This window comes from Pristis pectinata, chromosome 2 (genome assembly GCF_009764475.1).
Source record: "Pristis pectinata isolate sPriPec2 chromosome 2, sPriPec2.1.pri, whole genome shotgun sequence".
In the NCBI taxonomy this organism is placed as follows: domain Eukaryota; kingdom Metazoa; phylum Chordata; class Chondrichthyes; order Rhinopristiformes; family Pristidae; genus Pristis; species Pristis pectinata.
Window position 1 is genome coordinate 1,272,981 of NC_067406.1, and position 20,081 is coordinate 1,293,061.

At 44.0% G+C, this 20,081-nt stretch overlaps 2 protein-coding genes across 3 annotated transcripts in view; one reads left to right on the top strand and one right to left on the bottom strand.

Moving 5' to 3' along the window:
- The window catches only part of LOC127567459 (uncharacterized), a 453,787-nt gene that overhangs the window by 23,588 nt on the left and 410,118 nt on the right, over nucleotides 1-20,081 (top strand). The gene's annotated exons all lie outside the window — the stretch shown is intronic.
- LOC127579796 (disintegrin and metalloproteinase domain-containing protein 12-like) overlaps nucleotides 1-20,081 on the bottom strand; it is a 78,440-nt gene that overhangs the window by 1,218 nt on the left and 57,141 nt on the right. Inside the window, exons 16-18 of the mRNA XM_052032738.1 lie at nucleotides 15,894-16,089; nucleotides 15,161-15,269; nucleotides 13,245-13,437 (exon numbers count right to left, since the gene is read on the bottom strand). Of these exons, the coding sequence (XP_051888698.1) occupies nucleotides 13,245-13,437; nucleotides 15,161-15,269; nucleotides 15,894-16,089 (498 nt within the window). The remainder of the gene's footprint in view (nucleotides 1-13,244; nucleotides 13,438-15,160; nucleotides 15,270-15,893; nucleotides 16,090-20,081) is intronic.

Sequence of the window (20,081 nt, forward strand, 5' to 3'; positions counted from 1 at the left end):
AACCCCAAAATTAAAAAAAACCATAACAAAAGAACAAAAAAAGATAATAATAATAAACAAAAGCAAACCAAAAACTTCAAAAACAAAGCTGGACTCTCATATTTCTTCGGTTGAAAAACACATCATTATGTCATCAACTCCACTCCTCTATATTCAAATAAAAAGTTATTAAAAGGGATTCGAAAAAGCTCTACTTATATCACAAGGAAATATTGAATAAATGGGCTCCAAACTTCCTCAAATTTAAGCGAAGGATCAATAGTACCACTCCTAATTTTTTCTCAGTTTAAACATGTTATAGTTTGATAAAACCGTTGAAATGTGGTAGGAGGTATAGTGTCCTTCCATTTAAATAGGATGGATCTCTTGGCCATTAATGTAACAAATGCAATCATATGACAAGCTGAAGTGGATAGATGGCCAGAATCCATCATTGGTAGCCCAAAATTTGCATTAATAGGATGAGGTTGTAAATCAATGTTCAATACAGATGAAATAATGTTAAAAATGTCTTTCCAATATTTTTCCAAAAGAGGGCAGGACTAAAACATATGTGTCAGGGAAGCCACCTTTGAATTACATCTGTCACATATAGGATTTATATGGTGATAAAAATGGGCTAACTTGTCCTTGGACATATGGGTCCTGTGAACCACCTTAAGCTGTATGAAAGAGTGTCTAGCACACATTGAAGATGTATTAACTAATTGGAGAATATTCTTCCATGTCTCCATAGTTAAATGTATCTGAAGTTCTCTTTTCCATTCATTCTTAATTTTATCAAGTTCCTCTGAACGTATTTTCATAGTCCGATCATAAATTATTGCTATCAGGCCCTTCTGATAAGGATTAAAACCTAAAATTTTTTCTGTAATTTCAATTTTATGTGGTATCGAAAAAGTAGGTAAATTAACTTTTAAAAAATTTCTAATCTGTAAATATCGAAAAAAATGTGATCTAGGCAAATTCTATTTATTAGACAACTGTCCAAAAGACAAAAGACAATTATCAATGAATAGATCATGAAAGCATATTATACCCTTCATGTTCCATAAAGAAAAAGTTAAATCAATTCTGGATGTTTGAAAGAAGAAATTGGATTGGATAGGACTTGAAAAAATGAATTTATTCAATCCAAAAAATTTACAAAATTGAAACCATATTCGTATTGTATGTTTAGTTATTGGGTTAATCATTTGTTTACTCAATTTAGTAAGTGCAAAGGGGATCGAGTCTCCAAAAATAGAAGCTAATGAAAACCCTTGCACTGACTCATGCTCAGGATACACCCATTGGGGACATTGAATTACATCTAAATCTTGTGTCCAAAAAATTAAATATCTAATATTAATTGCCCAGTAGTAAAATCTGAAGTTAGGCAAAGCCATACCACCATCCTTTTTTAATTTCTGTAAATATTTCTCCCTTAACCTTGGGTTTTTATTCTGCCATATATATGAAAGAATTTTAGAATCAATAATATCAAAAAAGGATTTTGAGATGAAGGTTGGAACTGCCTGGAATAAATACAAAAATTTACGTAGTCATCTTAACTGCATTGATTTGACCAATCAATGATAGAGACAATGGGGACCATTTAGTAAGCAATTGTTTAACATTATCAATTAAGGGTAAAAAGTTAACTTTGAATAATTTCTTATGCTTCTTGGTAATTTTAACACCCAAATAAGTGAAATAATCAGTCACTAATCTAAATGGTAATTGCCTATAGATTGGGACTTGCATATTTAATGAGAAAAGCTCACTCTTGTCAAGAGTTAATCTATAGAACCATAGAACAATACAGCACAATACAGGCCCTTTGGCCCACCATGTTGTGCTGCACTTCAAACCACACCTAGGACTATCTAACCCCTCCCTCCTACATATCCCTCTATCTTAAATTCCTCCATATGCTTATCTAACAATCTCTTGAACTTGACCAACGTATCAGCCTCCACCACCACCCCAGGCAGCGCATTCCATGCACCAACCACTCTCTGGATGAAAAACCTCCCTCTGACATCTCCCTTGAACTTCCCACCCATTACTTTAAAGCCATGCCCTCTTGTATTGAGCATTGGTGCCCTGGGAAAGAGGCACTGGCTGTCCACTCTATCTATTCCTCTTAATATCTTGTATACCTCTGTCATGTCTCCCCTCATCCTCCTTCTCTCCAATGAGAACAGCCCTAGCTCCCTTAGTATCTCCTCATAATCCATACTCTCTAATCTAGGCAGCATCCTGGTAAATCGCTGCACCCTTTCCAACGCCTCCACATCCCTCCTATAATGAGGTGACCAGAATTGGACACAGTACTCTAAGTGTGGCCCAGCCAGAGCTTTGTAAAGCTGCATCATTACTTTGCGGCTCTTAAACTCAATCCCACGATTTATGAAAGCTAGCATCCCATACGCTTTCTTAACTACCCTATCTATCTGTGAGGCAACTTTCAGTGATCTGTGGATATGAAGCCCCAGATCCCTCTGCTCCTCTACACTGCCCAGAATCCTGCCATTTACCTTGTACTCCGCCTTGGAGTTTGTCCTTCCAAAGAGTACCACCTCACACTTCTCCGGATGGAACTCCATCTGCCAGTTGTCAGCCCAGCTCTGCATCCTATCAATATCCCTCTGTAAGCTTCGACAGCCCTCCACACTATCCACAACACCACCGACCTTTGTGTCATCTGCAAACTTGCCAACCCACCCTTCCACCCCCTCATCCAAGTCATTAATAAATATCACAAAAAGTAGAGGTCCCAGAACTGATCCCTGTGGGACACCACTAGTCACAGCCCTCCAATCCGAATGCACTCCCTCCACCACAACCCTCTGCTTTCTACAGTCAAGCCAATTCTGAATCCACCTGGCCAAGCCTCCCCAGATCCCTTGGCCTCTGACCTTCTGAAGAAAGCTACTGTGCGGAACCTTGTCAAACGCCTTACTAAAATCCATGTAGACCACATCCACTGCACTACCCTCAGCAATCTTCCTGGTCACCTCCTCAAAGAACCTAATCAGGCTTGTGAGACAAGATCTTCCCTTCACAAAGCCATGCTGGCTGTCCCTAATCAGTCCATGATTCTCTAAGAGATAGATCCTATCTCTTAGAATCCTTTCTAACAGCTTGCCCACCACAGACGTAAGGCTCACTGGTCTGTAATTCCCTGGACTATCCCTACTACCTTTTTTGAATGAGGTGACAACATTCACCACCCTCCAAACCTCCAGTACCATCCCCATGAAAAAGAAGGACACAAAGATCCTAACCAAAGGTTCAGCAATCTCCTCTCTCGCCTCACGAAGCAGCCTGGGGAATATTCCGTCAGGCCCCAGGGACTTATCTGTCCTAATATTTTCTAACAGCTCCAACACATGCTTTCTCTTGATATCTACATACCCTAGAACATTACCCTTACCAACACTCTTCTCAGTGTCATCAAGACCCCTCTCCTTGGTGAATACTGAAGAGAAGTATTCATTGAGAACCTCACCCACTTCCACAGCTTCCAGGCACATCCTCCCACCTTTGTCTTTAAACGGATCTACCTTTACTCTAGCCATCCTTCTGCTCTTCACGTACCAGACAAAAGTCTTGGGATTCTCCTTAACCCTACTCACCAAAGCCTTTTCATGTCCTCTTCTCGCTCTCCTCAGCCCTTTCTTAAGTTCCTTCCTTGCTACTCTATATTCCTCATGAGCCCTGTCTGATCCTTGCTGCTTACACCTTATATATGCTGCCTTCTTCCTAACTAGTTGTTCCACCTCTCTCGTCACCCACAGTTCCTTCACCCTACCATTCCTCCTCTGCCTCACCGGGACAAATTTATCCCTAACATCCTGCGAAAGATCCCTGAACATCGACCACATCTCCATAGGATATTTCCCTTCAAAAATGTCATCCCGATTTACACTCCCAAGTTTTCACCTTATAGCCTCATAATTCGCCTTTCCCCAATTAAATATCTTCCCATCCTCTTTGCTCCTATCCCTGTCCGTGACAATTTTAAAGGTTACAGAGCAATGGTCACTGTCCCCTAAATGCTCACCCACCGATAGATCTGTCACCTGACCCGGTTCATTACCTAAAACTACATCTAATATGGCATTCCCTCTAGTCGGTCTGTAAACATACTGTGTCAGGAATCCGTCCTGGACACACTTAACAAACTGCGCCCCGTCTAAACCTTTGGCACTAAATAGGTGCCAATCAATATTTGGAAAGTTGAAGTCTCCCATTATAATAACCCTGTTATTTTCGCATCTTTCCAAAAACTGCCTCCCAACCTGCTCCTCAGTATCCCTACTGCTACCGGGGGTCCTATAGAATACTCCCAGGTGGGTAACTGCTCCTTTCTTGTTCCCAACTTCCACACATATTGACTCTAGAGAGGATCCTTCTACATTATCTACCCTTTCCAGTATCGCCACCCCTCCTCCTCTTCTCCCCCCCCCCATCCCTTTTAAAACACTGAAAACCAGGAATATTCAATATCCATTCCTGCCCTGATGTCGGCCATGTCTCTGTAATAGCCACAATATCACAGTCCCATGTACTTATCCAAGCTCTCAGTTCATCTCCCTTATTCTTGATGCTTCTTGCATTTAAGTAAATGCACTTTAGCCCATCTGCCTTACTAGTTTTATAGCCTGTACTCTGCTTCTCCTTCCTCAAAGCCTCTCTACCTGTTAGATCTGACCTTTCTCCATCCTCTTCTTCCTCTGACCTACTCCTCCAGTTCCCATCCCCCTCACAATCTAGTCTAAACGCTTCTGAACCACCCTAGCAAACCTGGCTGCAAGGATATTGGCCCCCCTCAGGTCCCACCTTCTCCAGAATAGATCCCAATGATCCAAAAATCTAAAACCCTCCCTCCTGCACCAACCTCTCAGCCACACATTTATCTGCCATCTCCTCCTATTCCTACCTTCACTATCGTGTGGCACTGGCAGCAATCCCGAGATTGCTACCCTTGAGGTCCTGTTCTTCAGCCTTCTGCCTGGCTCCCTGAACTCACTTTTCAGGACCTCATCCCTCTTCCTACCTATGTCGTTGGTACCAACATGAACCACGACTTCTGGCTGTTCTTCCTCCCGCTCTAGAATCCTGTGGACCCGATCAGAGACATCCCGGACCCTGGCACCTGGGAGGCAACATACCATCCGGGATTCATGCTCACTGCCACAGAACCTCCTATCTGTTTCCCTGACTATCGAGTCCCCTATCACTACTGCCCTCCTCTTCTCCTCCATTCCCCTCTGAGCAGCAGGACCAGTCCCAGTGCCAGAGACCTGGCTACTGCTGTTTGATCCCTGCAGGTCATCTCACTCAACAGCTTCCAAAGCGGAAAACATGTTATTGAGCGGAACAGCCTACCGGGTCTAGAGCCAGAGAAAGCACTAAACTGAGCAAACAGTAATAATGCTGCAGGAATGGATTTCTCAGGGTTAGAGATATAAAGTAACAGGTCATCTGCATATATTGATATCTTATGTGTCCCATTTCCACGAGTAATACCACATATGTTAGAAGAGTCCCAAAAGGCAATTTCCAAGGTTTCCAAGGCAATATCAAATAGTAAAGGACTTAAAGGGCAGCCCTGTCTAGTGCCTTGAAAAAGCCTGGAAAAGGAAGATCTCTGATTATTAGTAAGTACTGAAGCCAAAGGTGTATGATATATCAATTTAATTGTGGATATAAAATTTGGGCTAAAATTAAATTTCTCAAGCATGTTAAATAAATATTCCCATTCGACTCTATCAAATGCCTTCATGGCATCAAGTGAAATAACACATTCTGAATTGTAGATGAAGGGGTATATACAATATTCATTAACCTCCTAATATTAAAATGCAAATACTAGTTTTTAATAAATCCTGTCTGGTTGTCAGAAATAATTTGTGTAAGTGCATTTTCCAGTCCAGAAGCCAATATTTTGGAAAAAATTTTGGAGTCCACATTCAATAAAGAGATAGGTCTGTAAGATGCACATTCAGTAGGATCTTTACCCTTTTTAAGAATTAAAGAGATAGATGTTTCATAAAAGGATTGTGGTAATTTACCTACTGATAGGGCATCTTTAAAAATTTTTCCTAACCAAGGAGAAAGAAGATCAGAAAAAGATTTTAAAAATTCAACTGTATACTCATCGGGACCAGGTGTTTTACCTGAATTCATTGAAGGAATTACTTTCTTTATTTCTTCCTCCGAAATGGGTGCATCTAATATTAAACGTTCATTAAGTGATAATTTTGGAATCTTCAATTTCCTTAAAAATTCATGCATTAATGTAGAATCCTCAGGGAATTCTTATTGATATAAAGAAGTATAAAATTCTTGAAAAGATTTATTAATTTGATCATGGTCAACCATCCAATTACCATCTCGTTTACGAACTTTAATAATCTGACGTTTAGTTGAAGCAGCTTTCAATAGTTTGGCCAATAACTTACCAGATTTATCACCATGTATGTAAAACTGACTCCTGGTTTTGAGTAGTTGATTTTCAATTGGAGATGTTAATAACAAACTGTATTGCAATTGAAGTTTAATTCTCTTTTCATAAAGCTCCAAATTGGGAGCGGAGTATCTTTTATTGATTTCTTTAATCTTCTCAGCCAATATACGTAATTCATTATTAGTTCGTTTTTTCAATCCAGCAGAATACAAAATAATTTGACCACGGATATAGGCTTTAAAAGGCATCCCATAATATCCCACTGGAAATTTCTTCCATAGAATTAGTTGAGAAGGAAAAGGAAATGTGTTCTTTAATAAAATTAACAAAGTTTAAATCCTGAAGTAGAGAAGAATTGAATCGCTATTGTCTGGCACCAGAGGCTACCTCCAGTAATTTGATTGATAGTTTCAATAGCACGTGATCAGAAATGGCAATTGCATCGTACTTACAGTCAATAACAGATGGAGCTAATTGAGAGTCAATAAAGAAGTAATCAATTCTAGAGTAGTTGTGATAGACATGAGAAAAGAATGAAAACTCTTTATCGTACGGGTGTAGAAATCTCCAAACTTATAAAATTCCGGAATCAGCTAAAAAGGAATTAATAAAAACAGTGGATTTGTTTGGAAGTACTTGCTTCCACGCAGACCTATCCATCGAAGGGTTTAAACAACAGTTGAAATCTCCACCCATGATCAACGTATATTCATTTAAATTAGGAAAAGATGCAAATAAATGTTTAAAGAACTCGGGATGATCAATGTTAGGTGCATAAACATTAACCATAACAACTTTTTTGTTATGAAGTAAGCCAGTAATTAATAAAAATCTACCGTTCAGGTCTGAAATTGTTTCATAATGAACAAATGAAATCGAGGAGTCTATAAAAATAGAGACTCCTTTCACCTTCGCCTGTGAGTTACAATGAAACTTGTTGACCCCTCCAAACTCTAAAAAACGCTGATTATCCTCTCTCCAGATATGAGTCTCCTGAGCAAAAATAATCTGTGCATTCAATCTATGAAAAACTTTAAAAATCTTCTTCCGCTTAATTGGATTATTTAAACCATTCGTATTCCATGAAACAAAATTAATCATGTAATCCATTTTAATGAACTAAAGCATATGGTGTGTAAAGGGTTAACCTTGCTGCATGGGAGATTCATTAATAGGAAGAGGAAAAAAAGTACAAAGAGGAGCCGGATATGATGACAATTCAGACATATTTGTAGTTTTAGATCAGTCCAGAGAGAAAAAACTAAACTAAAAACAGCCCCACCCCCCACCCACAAAAGCCTGAAAACTGGCCAATAGACAGCCAGAGTGCTACCTACTAAACCCCACCTCTTTTGGTGGAAAATCCCCAAGTTAAAAGGAATGCAAAACACCACCAGTAGTCAAAACATGGAGATACAAGCACCAAAAACATTTCAAGGATATAAACATTGAGACAAAACAGCTTTCTGAGAAAATTCTATGCAGTTAAAAATACTGAAAGGCAACATTTAAAAAATACAATCTTACTAATATTTCAAAAGAAAAAAACAATCAATCACCCAATCAGATTCTTAATTATTACAAAAATAACCAATTAACGATATTAAAGTAAAATAATAAAAGGGAAAAAAAGAATTATAAAATAGAAACATGATAAATATCCATGTTCCAGAACCAGACATGAAAGTGTTAACAAAGGGCAAAAAAGATCTCCCGACTTTATAACGTTCAAATTTGTGAGTTAGTTATTACCTTACAGACCAAGTAGGTATAAAAATCAAAGAATAGCACGTTTATTAATCATCTGGAGTCGAAAGTTAATCTTTGAGAAATTCTTCAGCTTCATCACGGTATTTAAACCATTTACGTGATTTGTCAGGGAGTACAATCCTCAGACGAGCTGGGAACAGCAATGCAGGTTGTTAGTTCCCTTGATAAAGCTGCGACATCATCAGATTATAATGCAATCTCTCTTTCATAACTTCTGGGCTGTAATCTTCAACCAGACGGAACTTCCAATCTTTGTATTGGATCATTCCCTGATGACGAGCAATTCAAATCAAATGTTCTTTAGTACTCACATAGTGGAATCTCAATATTGCTGGCTGCAGTTTTTGCTTTGCTGGAGGTTTTGGTCCTAATGCTCAGTGAGCACAGTCAAGTATGGGGCGTACAGAGAAAACTTCAGAGCCAAACACATCCATTAGAAGTTTGGAAAAGAATTTAGTAGGATTACCAGTTTCGACATCTTCACGAAGGCCAATGATCTGCAAATTGTTCCTCTGACTTTGACTTTCTAAATCAATAATCTTCTATCTTTGCTGTTCCAGTATTTGGGTAGTTGAAGTTAATTTCTTTTCCAATGAGCTCAGTCTACAATCTCTCTCTTTGCCAGCTTCATCCAGTTCAGCAATTAATTTCTGTTGTGTAACATTTTCCTGTTTAAGTGTTGTTCATCTGTCTTCAATCTCCTTTAACAGTGTTTCCAAAGTGGAAAATTTCTGGTCAAGTTTTTTATCCAGGAGTTTAGAAGTAGCTTCCAAAGTAAGTTGAGGATCCCCATTCCCCTTGCTTTCAGCTGTAGCTTTAGCTCTGGTATTCATTTCCAGCAATTAAAAATCAAAATCCAATCTTATAGAAGTATTATAAAAGCCTTGTTAATACTTTAACATAGGTAATAAGAGGGTGGTGAACAAAAAATTGGAAAATGAGTGGAGCAGTGTCAAGATGCAACCTACTCCATCTAGCGCCGCCAAGAGAGTCCGGCCTGAAGTTCCCTGGCTTGCCTTTGTTGTCCTGCTTAAATAATTATTAGAACAGTACAGCACAGAAACACGCCCTTTGGCCAACAATGTTGTACCAAACTAATAACGGTACAACATTAGCCACCCTCAATCTTCCCGAACTTCACCTGTGGCTAAAGATGCAAATATCTCTGCAAGGGCCTCCACAATTTCCTCCCCAGCTTCCCACAACATCCAAAGATGTACTCGGTCAGGCCCTAGGGATTTATCCACCTTAATGTGCTCTAAGACCGCCAATATTTCCTCTTTGGTAACTTATGTGGTCCAAGGCATCACAACTCATTTGCCTCAGTTCCTCAGCATCCATGGAGACACAAGAGACTGCAGATGCTGGAATCTGGAGCAACAAACAATCTGCTGGAGGAATTCAGTGGGTCGAGCAGCATCTCCAAATCTACCCCCACTTACCTCCCCTACCTGGCACTACCTGCCTGTCATCTGACACCCTCCTCAGCCCACCAATGACCTCGGCCTCCTTTCTTGCCACTCCCCTTCTACCTATGCTGGCCATCTCGCCTCTTTGCTCTCTGTCCTGAATCAGGGTTTCGACCTGAAATGTCGACAATTCCTTTCCTCTCAAAGACGCTGCTCCGGCACTTTTTGTTTTTATTTATGATGGAAATTGGAGAAAGATAACTTGGGATCAATGTCACAAAGTCATAGAGTTCTCCAGCACAGACACAGGCCCTTTGGCCCAACGGGTCCATGTTGACCATAGAGTCACAGAGCAATACAGCACAGATACAGGCCCTTTGGCCCAACCAGTCCATGCCGACCACGGTGCCCACCCAGCTAGTCCCAATTTCCTGCGTTTGGCCCATATCCCTCCAGGCCCTGCCCCTCCATGTACCTATCCAAGTGCTTCTTAAATGACACTGTTGTACCGGCCTCACCCACTTCCTCTGGCAGCTCGTTCCACACACTCACCACCCTCTGCCTGAAAAAGTTGCCCCTCGGGTCCCTTTTAAATCTTTCCCCTCTCACCCTAAACCTATGTCCCCTAGTTTTGGACTCCCCTCCCCTGGGAAAAAGACTGTTACCGTCCACCTTATCTATGCCTCTCATAATTTTAAACACTTATAGAAGGTCATCCCTCATTCTCCTACGTTCCAAGGAATAAAGACCCAGCCTGGTCAACCTCTCCCTATAACTCAGGCCCTCGAGTCCTGGCAACATCCTTGTAAATCTTCTCTGTGCTCTTTCCAGTTTAAGGAATCTAGTTTTAGGAAATGAACCGGGACAGGTGAAGGATCTATTGGTGGGTGAGCATTTGGGGGACAGTGACCATTGCTCCATAACCTTTAAAATTTTCATGGACAGGGACAGGTGCAGAGAGGACAAGAAGATATTTAATTGGGGAAGGGCGAACTATGAGGCTATAAGGAGAGAACTTGTGAGTGTAAATTGGGATGTCCTTTTTGAAGGGAAATGTACCATGGAGATGTAGGCGATGTTCAGGGATCTTATGCAGGATGTTAGGGATAAATATGTCCTGGTGAGGCAGAGAAGGAATGGCAGGGTGATGGAACCGTGGGTGACGAGAGAGGTGGAACGACTTGTTAGGGAGAAGAAGGTAGCATACGTGAGGTATAAGCAGCAAGGTTCAGACAGGGCCCGTGAGGAATATAGAGTAGCGAGGAAGGAACTTAAGAAAGGGCTGAGGAGAGCTAGAAGGGGACATGAAAAGGCATTGGCTAGTAGGGTTAAGGAAAATCCCAAGGCCTTTTTCACCTACGTGAAGGGTAGGAGGATGGCTAGGGTAAAGGTAGGTCCGATTAAAGACAAAGGTGGGAGAATGTGCCTGGAGGTGGCATAAGTAGGAGAAGTTCTCAATGAGTACTTCTCTTCGGTATTCACCAAGGAGAGGGGTCTTGATGATGCGGAAGGGAGTGCTGGTAGGGGTAATGTTCTCGAGGTTGTAGATATCAAGAGAGAGGATGTGTTGAAGTTGTTAAATAAGATCAAGACGGATAAATCTCCAGGGCCTGATGGGATTTTCCCCAGGCTGCTTCGAGAGGCAAGGGAGGAGATTGTTGAACCACTGTTAAGGATCTTTGAGTCCTCGTTGTCCACGGGGATGGTGCTGGAGGATTGGAGGGTGGCGAATGTTGTTCCCTTGTTCAAAAAAGGTAATAGGAATAGTCCAGGGAATTATAGACCGGTGAGTCTTACGTCTGTGGTGGGTAAGCTGTTAGAAAGGATTCTAAGGGATAGGATCTATGAACACCTGGAGAATAATGAACTGATTAGGGACAGCCAGCATGGCTTTGTGAAGGGAAGATCTTGTCTCACAAGCCAGATAGAGTTCTTTGAGGAGGTGACGAGGAAGATTGATGAGGGTAGTGAGGTGGATATGGTCCATATGGATTTTAGTAAGGCATTTGATGTTCCTCATGGTAGGCTTCTTCAGAAGGTCAGAGGCCAAGGGATCCAAGGAAGTTTGGCTGTGTGGATTAGGAATTGGCTTACCTGTAGAAAGCAGAGGGTTGTGGTGGAAGGAGTGCCCTCGGATTGGAGGGCAGTGACTAGTGGTGTCCCGCAGGGATCGGCTCCGGGACCTCTACTTTTTGTGATATTTATTAATGACTTAGATGAGGCGGTGGAAGGCTGGGTTAGTAAATTTGCGGACGACACTAAGATCGGCGGTGTTGTGGATAGTGTGGAGGGCTGTCGGAGCTTACAGAGGGATATTGATAGGATGCAGAGCTGGGCTGACAAGTGGCAGATGGAGTTCAATCCGGAGAAGTGTGAGGTGGTACACTTTGGAAGGACAAACTCCAGGGCAGAGTACTGGGTAAATGGCAAGGTACTTGGCAGTGTAGAGGAGCAGAGGGATCTGGGGGTTCATATTCACAGTTCACTGAAAGTTGCCTCACAGGTGGAAAGAGCAGTTAAGAAGGCATATGGGATGTTGGCTTTCATAAGTCACGGGATTGAGTTTAAGAGCCGCGAGGTTATGATGCAGCTTTACAAAACTCTAGTTAGATCACACTTAGAGTACTGTGTTCAGTTCTGTTCGCCTCATTATAGGAAAGATGTGGAGGTGTTGGAGAGGGTGCAGAGGAGATTTACCAGGATGCTGCCTGGATTGGAGGGTATTGAATATGAGGAGAGGCTTAAGGTGCTAGGGCTTTATTCACTGGAAAGGAGGAGGATGAGAGGAGACATGATAGAGGTATATAAAATATTGAGAGGAATAGATAGAGTAGACAGTCAGCGCCTCCTTCCCAGGGCACCAATGCTCAAGACGAGGGAGCATGGCTTTAAGGTTATGGGTGGGAGGTTCAGGGGAGATGTCAGAGGGAGGTTTTTCACCCAGAGAGTGGTTGGTGCATGGAATGCACTGCCTGGGGTGGTGGTGGAGGCAGATACATTGGACAGGTTCAAGAGTTTGTTGGATAGGCATATGGAGGAGTGTGGGATGGGGGGATATGCGGGAGGAAGGGGTTAGATAGTGTGAGGGTGGTCTGATGGACGGCACGACATGGTGGGCTGAAGGGCCTGTTTTGTGCTGTATGGTTCTATGTTTCTATGGTTCCATGGTTTAACCGCGTCTTTCCTATAACAGGGCGACCAAAACTGTAGACAGTTCTCCAAGTGTGGCCTCAGCAACGACTTGTACAACTGCAACATAATGTCCCAACTCTTATATTCAATTCCCTGACTGATGAAGGCCAGCATGCTAAACACCTTTTTCACCAACCTCTCTACCTGTGATGCTGCTTTCAACGAACTCTGCACTTGTACTCCAGGGTCCCTCTGTTCCATTACACTCCCCAGTGCCCTGCCATTCATAGCCTACGCTGGTTTGACTTTTCAAAATGATTAACCTCACACAGAGTAAACACAAAATTTCTCACACAAAAATAATGATATGCGGCCTTAAGTGTAGCGTGAAGCTGGGAAGTGACAATATGGACTCTAAGATTGCAGTGTGTGAGTCTGCACGGGACACTTTAACAGTACCAGTTATTGGTTACCTTGTTATCTCCACACTTGGTCCCTTGTTTAACCCAGTCTGGACTACTGGCATCACTTAGGGAATTAAGTACCGCCCAGCATTCATACTTCACGCCGTGGAAAACAATGGAGCTAGTTACAATCTTGGTGTTTCCTCCTGGGAATGTAGCTCCTTTTCCAACCTTACACTGGATTTTTCCACACATTTCATCCCTGCCGGGAGACAAACAACTTAGAATCCAATATTTGGAAAATTAGATAAATACACAAAAGAAAAGAGTGGCTGTGAGGAAAAATCTGGGATTTATTGGATAGCAGGCAAAAAGCATAATGATTTTAATTATTCATTCGTGGGATATTGCTTTTCCTTGCAAGGTCAGCATTTACTGCTGATTGTCAACAGGCCTTGGCGAGGTGGTGGGGAGCTGCCTCTCTGTACATGTGTATTCCTAAGATTGAGGGTGCTCTCGTAGTCCTGTTGGGTAAGGAGTTCCAGGATCAGACTCAGCAAAGTGAATGGAATGTTGAACTAAAACAAGCTGCTGGAAGAGCTCAGTCGGTCAGGCAGCGTCTGTGGAGGGAAATGCACTGAAAGAGTAGAGGGGAGATAGCCAGTATGAAGAGGTGAGGGGGTGGCAGGGCAAGACCTGGCAGGATATGGGCCAAACACAGACAAGTAGGTGTAGGTTAGAAGGGAATTTTGGTTGACATGGACCAGTTGGGCCGAAGGGCCTGTTTCTGTGATGTATGTATGTACGACTCCATGTGATAGGTGGATCCAGGTGACAAGTGGTGACTGGCAGAAGGCCAAGGGGAGGAAGAGAAGGGTGGAAGTAGTGAGGGGCTGGGAGGCGGAGGCTGCAGATGGTGGGATATGATGGGGAAGGAAGGCGGAGCAGTTTGTGTTCAGCCTCACCCTGGCAGTGGAGGGAGCTGTCGACATGTCGGTGTGGGGATGGCGAGGAGAATTAAAATGGCTAGCAACGAGGAGCTCCAGGGGACCATGGCAGACACAGTGCACGTTCTTGGTCTCCCCACTGTAGAGGAGACCACATCCAGAGCACCGAATGCAATAGGCAAGGTTGGGGGAGGTGCAGGTGAATCGCTGCCTCACCTGGAAGGGCTGTTTAGGGCCCTGGATGGTGAGGGAGGTGTAGGGACAGGTGTTACCCCTCCTCCAGTTGCAGGAGAAAGTGCCTGGGGAGGGGGAGGGGGAGGGATGGGTGAGGAGGGATGAGTGAATCAGCAATGGGTGAGGAGGGGAAGATGTGATCGTGGTGGGACGACATTGCAACTGGCGGAAATGGAATGGCGAAGGATGATGTGCTGGATATGTAGGCTGGTGGGGAGAGAGGCCAGGACCAAGGGAACCCTCTCTGGGTTCTGTCTGACAGGAGGAAAAGTGCGGGGAGTGGAAGAGATGTGATTGAGTTTATAAAATTGTGAAAGGCATAGATAGGATAGACGTCAGAATCTTTATCCCAGGGTAGAAATGTCAAATACTAGGGCACGTGCATTTAAGGTGAGAGGGGAAAGTTCAAAGGAGATGTTCCAAGGAAATACCCCAAATGCAGCCTGAAGTTTTATAGAGCTGCAACATGATTTCCTGACTCTTACACTCAACTACCTGATCGACAAAGGCAAGCGTGTTGCTCACCTTCTTTACCACTCTGCCTACTTGTGTGGCCACTATCAGGGAGCTGTGGACCTGAACCCCAAGATCCCACAGGTTCGAGCGGCTCTGTGCTATCATTGAGGCACTCTGGAAGACCTCATGCCATTGGTTCAGCTCGCTCTGATGCTATGACAGATGAATACCAATTTTTTCAGTGTTAATTCAGAGAAAAATGCCACAAATCTATCATCTGCCTCAGGTTTTAGTTGCTGTATTAAGACTGGCAGGTGCAAACAAAGCTGGATTTTGTACAAAACATACCCATCCTGGCATCTCATGTAGTTGTTATCTTTGTTCTGCCCACAGTTCCCAAACTCATTTCCTTGCTGATTTATAACTTCATAGCAGTTTCTTTCGGCAGACTTGGAGCCTGTCGGGAGAATGGGAATGAGAATGAGAAAGAGAAAGATCAGCCATGAATAGTGGAGCAAACTGAATGGGCTGAATGGCCTAATTCTGCTCCTACATCTCATGGTCTGTCAGAGAGAAAGTGGGACACTAACAGATTCGACAGCAGAAACAGGCTGCGTTAATATTTACAATATACATGTGCCAGCTCCCATTCTGCAGTGAGGAAAAGGGACGGCAGGAGAACGTGTGACCGATAACAGGAAGTGTGCAGTGCAGGAATGAAAGACTGGCTAAATTACAGCCAACAACCACTTGCCCACCCACCCAGGATCTGTGATCCCATTCCCCTTCCTGGCACGCGTCCACACAGTGTGCATGGGATGAGCTTTAATTTCTCCAGCCGCCCTTTATAAGCAGCTCAGAGCAGCTGTAACCGGGGCCAGTCCTGACCCTGTCACAGTGGGGTAGGTCACTCCACTCCTGCAACCTCTCACCCTCCCGATCCAGGATTTGCAGGGTGTCGTGAGTGCTTTAAGGCTCAGGCTATCCATCCGATCACGTTCATGTGTTGGACAAACACCTACCGCCGTGGGGATGGGACGGTGCTGCCATAAAATGGTGTCTGCTGGAAGCTGCTACTCACCGGCACCCCAGATCTCCTGGCATTGCCGATCTGCAGACTGGCAAGTTCCCTGGCTGCAGTACAAGTTTCCATTACTGCACGTGTGGCCATCTTTCACGTAGTGATTGTCAGGGCAGTCCTGGGATCGGCCTGTGCAGAACTCTGGCAAGTCACATTCTCCCCGCTTTGGTCTGCAGACTGTTCCTGCTGGGAGAAACTGGAGAAAAACGACAGTAATGAGATGGTCATCAGGGAAGCAGGGGAGTGGGAGCCAGGGGTTGAATGTGTAGGTCCTGGTGTGTTATATCTGCTGTGTCTGGGAGAAACATAGAAACACAGAAAAACTACAGCACAATTCAGGCCCTTCGGCCCACAGAGCTGTGCCGAACATGTCCCTACCCTAGAAATTACTAGGCTTACCCATAGCCCTCTATTTTACTCAGCTCCATGTACATATCTAACAGTCTCTTAAAAGACCCTATCGTATCTGCCTCCACCACCGCTGCCGGCAGCCCATTCCACACACTCACCACTCTCTGAGTAAAAAACTTACCCCTGACATCTCCTCTATATCTACTCCCCAGCACCTTAAACCTACGTCCTCTTGTGGCCACCAATTCAGCCCTGGGCAAAAGCCTCTGACTATCTACCCGATCAATACCTCTCATCATCTTATACACCTCTATCAGGTCCCCCCTCATCCTCCATCTCTCCAAGAAGAAATGGCCAAGTTCCCTCAACCTGCTTTCATAAGGAATGCTCTGCATTCCAGGCAGCATCCTTGTAAATCTCCTCTGCACCTTTTCTATGGTTTCCACATCCTTCCTGTAGTGAGGCAACCAGAACTGAGCACAGTACTCCAAGTAGGGTCTGACCAGGGACCTATACAGCTGCAACAATACCTCTTGGCTCCTAAATTCAATTCCCCGATTGATGAAGGACAATACATCATATGCCTTCTTAACCACAGAGTCAACCTGCGCAGCTGCTTTGAGCATCCTATGGACTTGGACCCCAAGATCCCTCTGATCCTCCACACTGCCAAGAGTCCTACCATTAAGACTATATTCCGCCAACATATTTGACCTACCAAAATGGACCACTTCACACTTATCTGGGTTGAACTGCATCTGCCACTTCTCAGCCCAACTCTGCATCCTATCTATGTCCCTCTGTAACCTCTGACAGCCCTCCAAACTATCCACAACACCCCCAACCTTCGTGTCATCCGCAAACTTACTAACCCACCCCTCCACTTCCTCATCCAGGTCATTTATAAAAATCACAAAGAGTAAGGGTCCCAGTACAGATCCCTGAGGTACATCACTGGTCACCGACCTCCACTCAGAATACGACCCTTCAACAACCACTCTTTGCCTTCTGTGGGCCAGCCAGTTCTGGATCCACACTGCAATGTCCCCTTGGATCCCATGTCTCCTCACCTTCTCCGTAAGCCTTGCATGGGGTACCTTATCAAACGCCTTGCTGAAATCCATATACACTACATCTACTGCTCTCCCTTCATCAATGTGCTTAGTCACATCCTTAAAAAATTCAATCAGGCTCGTAAGGCAGGACCTGCCCTTGACAAAGCCATGCTGACTATTCCTAATCATATTATACCTCTCCAGATGTTCATAAATCCTGACTCTCAGGATCTTCTCCATCAGCTTACCAACCACTGAGGTAAGACTCACCGGTCTATAATTACCTGGGCTATCTCTACTCCCTTTCTTGAATAAGGGAACAACATCCGCAACTCTCCAATCTTCTGGAACCTCTCCCGTATCCATCGACAATGCAAAGATCATCGTTAGAGGCTCCGCAATCTCCTCCCTCACCTCCCACAGCAACCTGGGGTACATCCCATCCGGTCCTGGCGACTTATCTAACTTGATGCTTTCCAAAAGTTTCAGCACCACATCTTTTCTAATATCTACATGCTCAAGCTTTTCAGGCCGCTGCAAGTCCCCACTACAATCCCCCAGATCTTTTTCTGTGGTGAATACTGACGTAAAGTATTCATTAAGTACCTCTGCTATTTCTTCCGGATCCATACACACTTTCCCACTGCTGCACTTGATAGGCCCTATCCTTTCGCATCTCATTCTCTTACTCTTCACATACTTGTAGAACGCCTTGGGGTTTTCCTTAATCCTGCCCGCCAAGGTCTTCTCATGTCCCCTTCTGGCTCTCCTAATCTTTCTTAAGTTCCTTCCCTTTAACCTTTTACTCGTCCAGATCTCTAACATTACCTAGCTCTTTGAACCTTTTGTAAGCTTTTCTTTTCCTTTTAACTAGATTTATTATAGCCTTTGTACACCACGGTTCCTGTTTCCTATCATGACTCCCCTGGCTCATCGGAACATGTCTGTGCAGAGCTCCACACAAATACCCCCAGAATATTTGCCACATATCTTCTGTACTTTTCCCAGAGAACATCTGTTCCCAATTTAATCTTCCAAATTCCTGCCTGAGAGCCTCATAATTCCCTTTACTCCAAGTAAACACCTTTCTAGCCTGTCTGTTCCTATTTCTCTCCAGTGCTAAAGTAAAGGAGATAGAATTATGATCACTATCACCAAAATGTTCATCCACTGGGAGATCTGACACCTGACCAGGTTCATTTCCCAATATCAAATCAAGCACAGCCTCTCCTCTTGTAGGTCTATCTACATACTGTGTCAAGAACCCTTCCTGAACACACCTAACAAACTTCACCCCATCTAAACCCCTCACTGTCTGGAGATGCCAATCGATGTTTGGGAAATTAAAATCTCCCATCACAACAACTGTTATTCTCACACCTTTCTAGGATCTGCTTCCCTATCTGCTCCTCAATAACCCTGTCACTATTGGGTGGCCTATAAAAAACACCCAGTAAAGTTATCAGCCCCTTCCTGTTCCTAACCTCCACCCACAGAGACTCCGTAGACAATCCCTCCGCGACGTCCACCTTTTCCGCAACAGAAAGAACATGATGCACAAGGCTGAGGTTGTAAGATAGAAACAGAAAATACTCAGCAAGTCAGGCAGCATCTGAGGGTTGGGAAGGAGAAAAAGGAGGCTCGTTAAGCTGCAGGGAGGACAGGGTGGGCAATGTCTCTGAGAGGGTAAGACACAGGTAACAGTGGAGTAAACAAGCTTATCCTGTCAATACTGTTAGAGAGTGGGAATATCGGTAAAGAATGCAGGAGTTGTGAAATGCAGAGCGGAAGACACGCCCGGCAGATCTGGATAGTCACGTCCTCCACTCCCAGAGGATAAAAGGAAAAATAAACAAAGCAGCTGAGCCACTCTCACTGATGGAGAGAAATCAAGTTACCTGAAGTTGCAGAATTCAATCCTGAGTCCAGAAGCTGCAACGTGCCCAGACGGCAGGTGAGGTGCCCTTGCTCAAGCTTTTATTGGCCTCATTCTAACGGTGCAGCAGGTCACAGAGTGGGAGTACAACTGGTTTGGTTTCTTATTATTGTCACAAGTACGAAGATACCGTGAGAGCCCTCCATACAGATCGTTTTAAAACATTAGTACAAGGGGAAGCAATAACAGAATGCAGAATAAAGTGCTACAACTACAGAGAAAGTGCAGTGCAGGCAGACAACAAGGTGCAAGGCCATGACCAGGTAGCTTGTGAGGCCAAGAGTTCATCATTAACGTACAAGGGGTGCATTCAAGAGCGGGATAGAAGCTGTCCTTGAGCTTGGTGGGACGTGCTTTTAGACTTTTGTATCTTCTGCCCGATGGGAGGGGGGAGAAGCTTGTCCAGGGTGAGTGCAGTCTTTTATAATGCTGGCTGCATTCCCGAGGCAGCAAGAAGTGTAGAGTCCACAGAGGGGAGGCTGCTTTCCGTGATGGACTGAGCTGTGTCCACAACTCTCTGCAATTTCTTGCAGTCTTGGGCAGAGCATTTTCCATACCAGCTGGAATGGAGTATAGAACAGTACAGCATGGAAACAGGCCCTTTGGCCCATGGTGTCTGTGCCAAGCATGGTGTCAAATTAAACTAAACCCATCTGCCTGCACACGATTCATATCCCTCCATTCCCTGCCTGTTCATGTGGTACAGTTATCAAATATTGCTTTATTTCTAGAGTGAATGGCAGGGTCCTGGGGAGTGTGTAGAACAGAGGTACCGAGGGGTACAGGTATATAGTTCCCTAAAAGTGGGGTCACAGGTAGCCAGGGTGGTGAAGGCAGCTTTTCGCA